At 35.8% G+C, this 11,638-nt stretch overlaps 1 protein-coding gene across 1 annotated transcript in view; it reads left to right on the top strand.

Annotated features, from left to right (window-relative positions):
- The window catches only part of Rdgc (retinal degeneration C), a 67,019-nt gene that overhangs the window by 39,730 nt on the left and 15,651 nt on the right, over nucleotides 1–11,638 (top strand). Inside the window, exons 3-8 of the mRNA XM_021328912.3 lie at nucleotides 1,066–1,193; nucleotides 4,299–4,389; nucleotides 5,934–6,079; nucleotides 6,721–6,885; nucleotides 9,907–10,073; nucleotides 10,805–10,841. Coding sequence (XP_021184587.1) covers nucleotides 1,066–1,193; nucleotides 4,299–4,389; nucleotides 5,934–6,079; nucleotides 6,721–6,885; nucleotides 9,907–10,073; nucleotides 10,805–10,841 — 734 coding nt within the window. The remainder of the gene's footprint in view (nucleotides 1–1,065; nucleotides 1,194–4,298; nucleotides 4,390–5,933; nucleotides 6,080–6,720; nucleotides 6,886–9,906; nucleotides 10,074–10,804; nucleotides 10,842–11,638) is intronic.

The raw sequence follows: 11,638 nt of genomic DNA, 5'->3' as shown, positions 1-11,638 counted from the left end.
AATCAAATATAAAAAATACCAGATATATTATCAAAATGCCTATCAAACTAAAAATACTCCAAAAACGTGATTTGACTTAGGGTGCAGATAATTTGGAATATAGTATTCCAAAATATATTCATTTTTTTTTCTTTGAAAATTGCTAACACTTTTTCTTAGAAACTAATAGAATTCTAATATTTTTATAGTCATTGGCTCTTTACAAAAAAATAAACTTTTACAAAAAATAAAACCGACTCCCAAAAAAACTGAAAAGCAAAAAAAACACGGTATTCCAAATTAACAACACACCAACCTAACTTAAAATTGCATGTCAAATTTTTAATTCTAGAAATATTCACAAAATCATAGTAATATCTTAAACTAACAAGGTCACTCCGCAATTAAAATAATTACAATAAAGAATTAGAGTATTACAGGAAATGATTACCACTGATTGTATTCTTATCGAAAAAGTTTTCAAATCAGGCGTCTCGTTCGCTGGGGGCTGGTAGCCGAAATGTCAAGATGGCGTCCTGTTTTTAATGCTGTATAGCTTTGTGTATCGTTTGACGTTTTGTTTACGGCATAAAAACTCAGATGGCGTTTATATATATTTAGATATCGAAGTATTCCAAGTTACCTGCAGTATTCCAAATATGCTGCAGTTCCTCTAGTTTTCCTTATGAACCCTTCATTCATATTGTGAATGGTTCATTTTATTGCTATTGAATATATTGTATGTACTCACAAGTTTTCTTCAATAAAATCGTGATAGGATTTCGTTTTATTTTTGTGGTTCAATAAAAAGCTTAACAATATTTTTAGATACAGTGCTCATGAAACATTCGCTGAATCAGTTTTTGCAATCGAATTTTGACGATTTCATTGTTTTCCCTTTTTCTTCTAAGTGTTTTAGTGGCAATCTCAAATCCGATTTTTCTCCGCTCAGTTAAATTACATTCTGATTCCCTGAGCTTATCTCGCCCGATAAAACTCCAAGGTTATTTAAGGTTAAAAGAAAATTTCGAAGATAGAAGTTTGTTTATTGAAGTGTGAAGTATTGACGGTAAGGCATTGTTTCAGCGATGAAGGCGGCTATCTTGATCCAGCAGTGGTACCGGCGATACCTGGCGCGGATGGAGGTGCGGAGGCGATACACGTGGACTATATTCCAGAACATTGAATATGCTGGGGAACAAGACCAAGTAAAGGTGAGCAATCTATAAATTCAATTTCGTATTCTGAGCAATGTGAAACCCTTTCTGAGATACAAATAGATTACTTATCCCTACTGAGAGGGATCTGACTGCCGTAGTTGTTTGATTCCGCGTAATACCTCTATGAATAAGTTTAGAAACTTATACACTAATAAACTTTCCAATAAGAAATGTAATGTAGTGTCGTGACCTTTCTAATCATAACAACTCAAACAAATCATAACAATTTCGACTGAGAAGAGCGTTTTAACTGAGAGCTTTAAAGTGAATTTTATTTTGAAGCAGGCCAGAAACAAGAATTTATTAAAATACAATTTAATATTGTTTAGTGATTCAGTAGATAAAGTATAAACATTGTTTATGGCTTACCTAGTAGCTAACTTGCTATAGAACATGACGAAGATTATTAAAATAATACTGAAAATTTGTAACAGAAATTAGTGTGAAGAAACAATAAGCAACAGTATTTCAAAGTCCTCTAATGTCAAAGAAAACTTTATTCAAACTTTGAAAAGTTTATCTAGTACTTAGCGTGCGAGAATTTCTGATGTGAGCACTATAATTTATTACTTTTGAGCGATTCCCAAGAGCAAGTACCACTGTGATCTTAAAATTATATTTAAACGCTAAGAAACAGAACATATCTGACGACTTAAAATAAAGTTTTATTGAGTGCATGTTATATTTCATCCTTGATCGGATTACAAGACGTGTTTATATTTTAACATAAACGTCGCATTTTAAATATTGTTTCTATAACTGATTTGCAAAATTCAACTTGCATCTTCAACAGCTTCCCAAGTATATTTTTAATTAAATATTGTTCCTAGAACAGGAAGGAACGTGACTAAATGTCTAGAAAACGTTTCTGTCTCTTGTTCACAACAGCTATGTCGAGAACAACGTAATTACTAATCTAGGTAGCACCAGTATTTCAGTAGCAGACGCTTGACAACTTCATTTTGTAACAAAACTGGAACCGTTTTGAATAACTAATTTAACGCTAAATTACGTTTAAGCATTCTTCCTTCCGACTGCACAATTAAGTATCTCCAAAGATATTAAAATAACAAACAATATCGGAAAGCTCAGCTAAGAGGCGTTCGTTATCCGTGATTTATAATTAAATAGATAAAGGAATTTAATTACACTTTTAGGCGATTAACGCACTTTATCGTTGCTGGTAGACCAACTTTCTAAAATGTTAATCTGAAAATGTTGTGCTTTTCGCTCCATTACTGCTACCATTACCTTCCGAGTCCCGTTTCGTTCACGTACTTACTTGTTTAGCCTTATAAGATTATCTCGACTTAACAGTATGAAAAATGCACAGCACTCGATTATATTCCCTCCGCGTAAATTTATCGTCGATGACATATTAAATTAAGTCTGAGACGAGGGAAGCAATCTACCTCGAGGCGAAGAGGCGTCGCTTCCATTGACTCAATGTGTTCACTGAACATTTCAGTGCGATCATTCGGTTTCAGTGAACAAAGCCACGCACGGACAAACCACATTACCATATTATTATATTTCCTCGGTCTCGTCGGTATTTTTCTTATCTCCACTATAGGGCTCTGAAAAAATTTGCTCTATTTTGTCACAGAATTTGGCTTTTTTTATGAGCTAAGTGGAGACCAACAAAGAGGAAGCGTCGTTATACGGAAAGTAATTTTATGTTTCATTTGGGAATTGAATATAGCACGGTTAGCGTTGCGGGTATGTAATCAGTTAAAGGACGGGTTAAGAGCTTAACCTGCTTAAGCCTGACGTCGTTTCATAACCTCAATTTTCAATATATATGATGTAATTATTCAAATTTTATGGGTGCTCTAGCTAACGATAGAATTATCCCATTGGGGTTAATAGTCTCTTAAGTGAAGGTTGTGTATATGAAGCCGAGACAGTGGTGGCTCGGTTGAGCGCGTCAGCCGGTGCAGCGGCGGCACCTATATGATTATGAACCATTCACGCGAATGCGCAATAACGTACGCATTGTACGCATGGCCATTCAATAAACTGGTTGAATGTTTATATTGGATATTTTCCAAATAATTCAACATTCTTTTTTTAACTAACCAATTTTATCTTTATTTATGTACCTACCTTAGAATCAGTTTATCAATATTCTGCAGCTGGATAATTCCTTGTAGACCGACATATTTGGAACAAACCTCATCAACCTTCGATTAGCTAAATTAATTGAATAACGTGAAAAGTTTGGTTTATTATAATAGGAAATTAATATCGGTGTCGATCGCCCTTATGAAACTTCGGTGTTTAAAGCTCAGCGCTGCTCAGTGTAATGACGTGCGACCTGCAATTCATTAGCAACGTGATTAACGATGCCGGGTTTTAATAACTGCACTAAAGCCGTGACTTGATGTCTAGGGCGATGCTTCGAATTAAACTAAATGACGGTGACCTTGCCGGTTATATCACATTTAAGCTTGCGGTCTTATGTAATGGGTACTTACCTTCAAGAACATTTATTCGCTGAATTATTACAAGAGCTTAATTCACTTTGCACGTCTCTCTTTGCTTGCAGTGGGACCGCTTTTCCGGTTTCTCGTACAAATAGTGCAGACTTTGTTTAGTTTGGATGTAAAAGCGAGTTTTAAGCCTCATTCCATTTAATTAAAGAAGATTTGAGTGGTGCTATTGCAAATACAAAACAAAATAGAAATCTTTGTGGTTCAGGGAAGTTTGCGGTTGCGATCCAAATTAAGCCCCAATTTAAGTGAGGGTTATAAATAAAATCGATTTCAATTTTGGCAATTTTAATTGAAAAGTATGTTAAATATGTATATTTAAATTTTATTTTAGATAATAGAAAAAAAAACAAATAAAGATACGTATGCTCAGGTCTTGATTTAGGTACCTTCTTAGCCTTTCTTTACAACATATATCATCATAAAATTATAATATCTTGTTATCTAACTGTACAATAAATGTATTGTATAAAGGTATGTTGAACTTGAATTGTGTAAGCACATTTTTCATTCAGTCCTTCACTCGGTCGTTAATTAATTAGATGTAACCCGAGTTTCCCCGACACGTGTGTAACGCATTTATTTGATACGTAGAATTTTGTTACAGCTATACAATTTCTTCAACGCCTTGCTGAGTCACATGAAGGACACCAGTGGGCGCCCCTCCTCCGAGCGAACTTCGAGGACTGCTTCCGTTTGTAAGTCACTTCACCTTGGCATTTTCAAGAGTTGAGTAGATTATATCTTAATGATGACTCGCGACTTGCTTGCGAGGGGTGAGACTACGTTACGGTAATCCGAATGTTTACATAAACGCGTTAAAGGGCATAATAAACATTTATAATGTTAGAGCGGGGCAAATAACATTAGGGAAGTTTGTTTGGAGTTGTAAGATCAACATCTGAGGTTACAACATTTGGGCTAATGAAGACACTTGAGCTGCCAGTTTCCGTGAGCTGCGGATAGTAGAACAAACTAAAGTTAGAGATTGCGAGCAGGACTGTTATCGTACACGCGCTAGTTTCTCGACTTTTTGAAACGTCGGCGCGGACGCCCTGAATTTTTTCGCTGACCAACTTGCGAACTTGTTCTGTTAAATCAGTCCATTGTTATTTATTTAGTTTCAAAGTCGGCGTTTGAAAAGTTATTATAAAAAAACAATAAATGGTCATGGGATAATTTTTAGTACATATTAGGAACAAAAAATTGTAAAGTGATCAAATAATTTATAACGACTAAAATTAGAAGATTCTATGCATATGGCAAAGTGCAGGTTACATGTACGTTTAGTTAAACACATTATTGTTCATCGAGGTAATTACATTAAGCGTAACATACAGCGCGTCCGGTTTTTCATTCCGTTCATTCCTTGCTTTGCTGTTTTGTTTTTCCTTGTTCAACGGGCTTCGAACACGCAACGATGTGGTATCTTTACACATGTCATGAGCTACATAGTTCAGCATACTGCACTGACCTCTACGACCAATGCAAATAAAACTAGGTCTTCGCTATTCTCGGAGCGCTCTGACACAAAATCTCAGTAGTGCCTCCTATTAAAATTTACTTCAAGATATCCAGAGATCGTTGGACAAATTTGGCCAGTTTTATTTTGGAATAAATTCTTAGATAAAGAAAACTGAATTTATCTAAAAACCGATTCACTTGAATCCCTTCAAACGCAGCATACAAATTGCGTAGGTACCTTGTTGCAAAGTTACTCGAAAAAGATATTACGTTCAGGTATTGTGTATTGTGTTCACGGAGCACTTGCTGCAGCTCTATAGGTACTCAGTCGCTCAAAATGTAAACAATGTAATACATGTATTAGAATGCATTCCCTAAGCAGACTTAGCATTGTGAATGAACCCATTCTCAAATATGTGATATCATGTGAACTGAAAATACTTGTGATGTTAATTTTTGTTTCTAGTTTGAACGTTTACAGAATAATAATTTTCTTTGCGGGAAGATACCAGTAAGAAAATACCAATAGCTAGGGTGATGCTCCCTGTTTACACAGTAATACATTGTTTCAAATTACTCAGTCTTTGTAGTATATTGCACTGTTCGTAAATGCTTTCGTAAAATGGGAGTCGTGTTTGTAATATTTAATAACTTTGTAAGCCAACCCTGTGTGAGCGACTCACGAAAATAAAATAATAAGATGGATGTTTGTATTATAATGAGAAGCTAAGAGGCTAAAATTATTTTGTACCGAAAAATCCTAATCTTAATTTTGTAGTGGAGCAAGTATTTTCTGAGGAGTCGGACGAGGGCGGGGGCGTCGACGAGACAGCACCCCCGAAGCCTTCCCGCGGCCCCGACATTGAGTTCCCGCTGCAAAGAAAGGATATCGACCTACTGATTGAGGCATTTAGGAAGAAGAAGGTAATGACGATTGAGTGAAACCATTGTGCACCTACTTACGTACCTATCAAATGTGCTGATGAATCACGAAATAGAATTTCTTATAGAATTTTTGGCATTTGTGAGGGGCTCATCAATCACTGTAACGTAAGATTACTACAAGCTTAAAAAATATTTTTTCCGTGGCATCATGTTTATCAAACGGATTGGATCTCTGTAGGCACGATAAGATCTACTACATTATCGGTAGGTGGCCAAATGTGGCTGCCCGGGAGTAATCCCTCGGTACACTTTTACGACAGACGTAAGTAGAGATGGGTTGATTGGATTGATCCCATTCGTAAATAACAACTAGAAAATACGGCAATTAGGGTTGATTCTGGACGATTTATGTCCAAATATACAAAAGTAAAGAAACTTCAATTTAAGACAATGTATTTAAACGTTTTTGCTAGATATTCGATCTCTAATTTGGGTACTAGATGGTACACAATCTTGTAAACGAAATTATTTTAAGTACTGGGTAGTACTTGAAATAATTTCGTTTACAAGATTGTTATTTATGACATATTTATAACTTAAGAAGTATTTCTTATTTTCTTTTTACCTATTTTGTTCTGTTTCACCATCGTTTCAATCTAAAAACCAATTTATTTTTCTAGCACCGGCTTCATCCGAAACACGTTGGGCAGATATTAAAAGAGGCCACTCAAGTGCTGAAAAGAATGCCCAATATCAACGTGGCGACCACTTCTATCTCCAGTCAGATAACAGTGTGCGGTGACTTGCACGGGAAACTCGACGACCTGCTGGTTATATTCCACAAGGTACGACTTATAGTTTTTATTACTGTCCCCTAAGTTACTCCGAACGGTAATCGGGAAATGTAGTGGCCCAAAGGTGCTATGTATCGTTGACATCGACATCAAAACATTATTATGGAATAACGACTCGAAAGCATCATAAACTTGTGAAACACGCCACACAATGTTTGCGTTGAAATTATGTCGAGGAATGTGTATCAGTATAACTTTTCTCGCACGTAGCACTGCATGATCGGAAGGTAAACCTATATTTATCCTGCTGTAGGAAGGTTATTGTTCTGACTTTTGAAAGCCATTAGTAGAACACTAAACAACACATAAGCTCATAACGCTAGTAAATATTGACTATCCATGAATGACTTCCACGTATCTATCAAAAGGAAATGTACCGTATTGTGTTGATAGTCAACAATACACCAATGGGTGCCCAATATGTCACTATTGATATTTCGTAAAGCTGTCCTTTCGAATAAGTATTTGTTACTCGTTTGCGACGTCCGGATACAAAGTATTACTGAATATCACTACATTTTGGGATTCTCCACTATTAAGATCAAAAACACAATATAGACGCTGATTTAAGCAGAAACTTATTTAAATGTCAATATTGTTAGAAACGCGTCAGTGGCAAAAGATAGGAGCAAGCAAAATAAGTTTGATCTTCATTCATAAATGCCAATGCAAATTATTTCCAGTTGACGAAGTCGCTAGTGAAATATTAAACTAGAACAGGGACTGGTTTTGCGCGCACCACTTACAGTAATGATTTTAATCGAATGCTTACTTGAACGAACGACGCGAACGCAAAGTCAATTAATCGTAAAACGTTGCATCTAGAGCGCTAGTGAAGTATCGATTGATTATTTCCCAGCGCGGGAGATTCACGATCATGTCACAATGGAAAACATCTGAAAGAAATACAAGTATTTAAGACTATCTAGTAAATTAGGTAACTTCCATGTAAAACTACTGATTTCTTTGGCAGTTCCCTTTTGTTTTGTATTACCTACATTTGTAGCAAAAAGGTACAAATTCCAGTTAATTTGTGTTATCTATAGGTACTGTACCTACATAAAAATTCAATTACTTTTTCTCAAGTTGCGCGGGAACGCAAGCAGCTGTCACGACGTTTTTGCTTTCCCAACGAACAACAACAAAGTGTATTTTTTATGTTTATAGTTTACGACATCAAAAGTTACAAATTACGGGAACCCTTCCGAAACTGAACGTGGAAATGAACAAAAAACTCGAGCGGAACATTGCAATTTTTGCTTACGGTGTGGAAAAATTGTACGTGGGATGGCTACGTCACGTCGGATATTAGTAGGGTTTCTTTCAAGTTCTTTTTCGCGGATGCTCATTAGAGGCTCGGTGGCCTGGGGCCTCGGTAAACATGGCAGGGAGCGGCGCACACGTCATCTAATTGGTGCCACCGTGCCGCCGCTGGTCGCTCCGCGGTTTGATTGATAGACCGCCTGTTACGCCGGACGACCTCGTTAATTTGCAGATATTGTTTTCGTTCTGTTATTTCCGTCTTACAAGCATATAACCCAATGGTCCACTTAACTACTATTATGAAGCGTTTAGTAAAGAAATGTTTATTGTCGGCGTATTATTTTTTGGCTACAATCTTTGCTTTTGAACTAAAAAATTTGATCAATTAATGATCATTCAAAGTCTGTAATTGAATTAAAGACTTTCCTAAAATTCAAAAACTAAAAGGATTATAGGAGAAAACAAATGTATTTTCCATGTGAACATACATAAATTCGACGTTCATACAAACTGTTTGGGTCCAGCGGGAACGGAAAGGGCTGCCTAAATTGAGTTTATACAAACAGGCGGTTTGTAAAAACACGAGGGTCGTATCACAACAACCGATGTCTGTCATAATCCAAGTTAATCGTGTCATAAAAAACAATGACAATGTGAGTTATGATTTGAAGGACCCTTTTTGAACAGAGACATTTTATCTAGGTAGATGGATGATGTAGTTAGGTAAACGCGATACTCGTCAATTAGTTAAAATATAATTAGACTTGTGCCACCTGAGTATGACTAGTAAAATAGAGGTAAATTATCTAAAGGATAACGATTATGTAACTGGCTACGTAATTATCGATTAGTAGTCGACATATTGCGTAAGCGACCTTCCTAACGGTCATTGCTGCAGATGTGAGGATTCACCAAATATGCCAAGCCTAGTGTTGTTTCAAGATCATTACCCAATATTCCTTCATCGGCTGAATTTTGATGAGATTTACCCGACTTAGCAAACTAGCTTAGTTGACAGTAGAATTTTATAGTTTGGCTCTTGATAATAATATCTTCTTTTTCTGTGAAATTAACTTCGAGAGCTAAGTTAGAACGTTTTCAGTCGTTTTTAATAGTATAAACATGTAGATATGTTTCGTATACTTTAGCCGAATGTGGTAGTAGCAATTAATTTCTTTATCTTAAGCTGTAATGTGGACAGACCTTAATAAGATGTAAAAAGCGTAGGTAAGTACGTTATTAAAAATTTAACCAGACGGTCATTTGGCTTAGCTTAATGCGAGTAAAGGTTGTGTGGTTGTCTCCCATGCGAGTTATGTTCGTATGTTTTTTGAATGCTTTCTTTGCGATTACAGACCTCATATAGAAGTCCGTACATGTCTAGCATGAACTAACAATGTAAATATGAATAAATTGTGAATTTCTTTGATAAATATCCAAACTTAAAATACGGACCCATTCACATTCTATTTTATCTTCTTGTGAAGTATTATGTGTAGTGGCTAGCCACTATATCAAGCGTTAGGGCTGATTTAGGTAATAGATCTTATATGTGACCTATTTCTCTTAGATGCGGACATACATGTAGCCTTAACTTGTATGGTAACATGGATTGGGAGGAGTCACGGCGAACAGAGTGCACACTTCTCGTTTGTCAGCAAAATCGCTTGTGTCAAATGTTGACGATGCCACCTCTACAACTCTCTTTCACTGAATATATACTTAACATCTACTGCTATTCTTGTTTAGAATGGACTGCCGTCTCCTGAGAATCCATACATATTCAATGGGGACTTCGTGGATCGAGGCAAGAAGGGGTTGGAGGTGTTCCTCCTCCTGCTGTCGTGCATGCTGGCCTTCCCCGGAGGAGTGTTCTTGAACCGCGGCAACCATGAGGATCTCATTATGAATTCTAGGTTAGTAACACAATTGTGGGTGTGAGTAATGCTTCCAACAGTGAATAAGATTAATGATAACACTTTCTGTACCAATAATGCTTCTTTAATAAGTAGTAAGCATTTCATTAGCTTGTCGACTTCATATGATGTGTAAGTCATACATATAAATAAATAAACTTCTATAATACCTATATGAAAGCGTAATGGTTCCAATTTAAGTTAACAGTCTGCGTGAGAATAAGTCACAGCCCAAAATATATTAGCTTTTAATTGTTTCTCAAAGAGATCTGGTATGTAGGGAAAGTTTTAATGACTTGAATAAATAATTTTGACGCTTCACATTGCGAGTCAATTCAGTGAATAATGTCCTAACTTTAAAGTAACTCTTTTCGAATGGCAAAACTGTGAACACCCAGTTTTGTGCTTGTTAAAAATATTTCAACAAAATTTTATTATGTGTTGTTATTCAAACGGCATTCCAATACAAAGGCATATTTATTGAGCAAAAACCAATTGCAAAGAAAAATGTTTGAGTCGAATTCAATAGAACTGCTAACTCTTGTGGCTCATTATTTTGTAATTAGTAGTAAATATTTTACTTTGAGCGTCTTTCATTTTTTAATCCTTTTCTAAAGTAATGAAAACTTTGTGAGGAAATATGTCACAGACACGCACATGTCTAATATGTAGTATATTTTATTATCATTTCGTGAAGTTTTGTACCTACTCATTTCAATTTGGTTTTTTAGGTACGGTTTCATAAAAGAAGTCCAGCAAAAGTATCGGGTAAGTACCTAAAGTTAGGAAAACTATTTCAATTTAGTAATAAATTTACGAATACTTATGTATTTATCGCACATTGATAAACATGCTTGATTTTGTTATAACGGCCATTGGATACAAATCGGTCATCATAAATCCGATAAAAGGTGAGCCGAACTGAAAACTAATTTGGAATAACGAAAATCCAGACCATTTATGTTTATCCTTTTGGAATTGATGCTACTGAGCTCTGAATCACTGACAATAGAGACAAAGAAAGCTCCTAAATCTACATAACTTATCAGGGATTGGAAATGTTTGAATAAAACAGAAAATAACTCTTTGCTCTCAGCTATTTTCCGATTGCAAAGTAAATAGGACCTGTGAAGCGAAAATGTAATTGTCGTTCCACAGGAAGCTGAACTTTTTTCACAAAACACTCTGTAACACTAAGTAAAATCTAGTTTCTGCTCTACCTTGTATTTGTTCTATAGGAATAAGATTTTAACAACATCCACAGCACAAAGAGTGTCCTGAACATGTTTGTCTTAGAAATCACGTTTGAGAAGATTTATTCCCTTTGTGTGTGAAGTGTATCTACACATAGTTATCACCGGTCGCCTTTATCTAAATACAAAGTTATTATACTTATACTAGTGACTGAGCTCGGCTTTGTGTGCAGTTATTACCTCATTTCCTTTAAGGATGGTCGCTACGACTATGTGTATTTACTATTGTACGTAAAAGCGAGCTGTGTTTTTACCCCCCACGTTTGCCAAATCAAAAGGGCTTTAGTATTTTTTTGTGTCAGTCTATCTAAA

Source organism: Helicoverpa armigera, chromosome 10, assembly GCF_030705265.1.
Source record: "Helicoverpa armigera isolate CAAS_96S chromosome 10, ASM3070526v1, whole genome shotgun sequence".
NCBI lineage: Eukaryota > Metazoa > Arthropoda > Insecta > Lepidoptera > Noctuidae > Helicoverpa > Helicoverpa armigera.
This window is presented reverse-complemented; position numbering and strand designations above follow the sequence as displayed.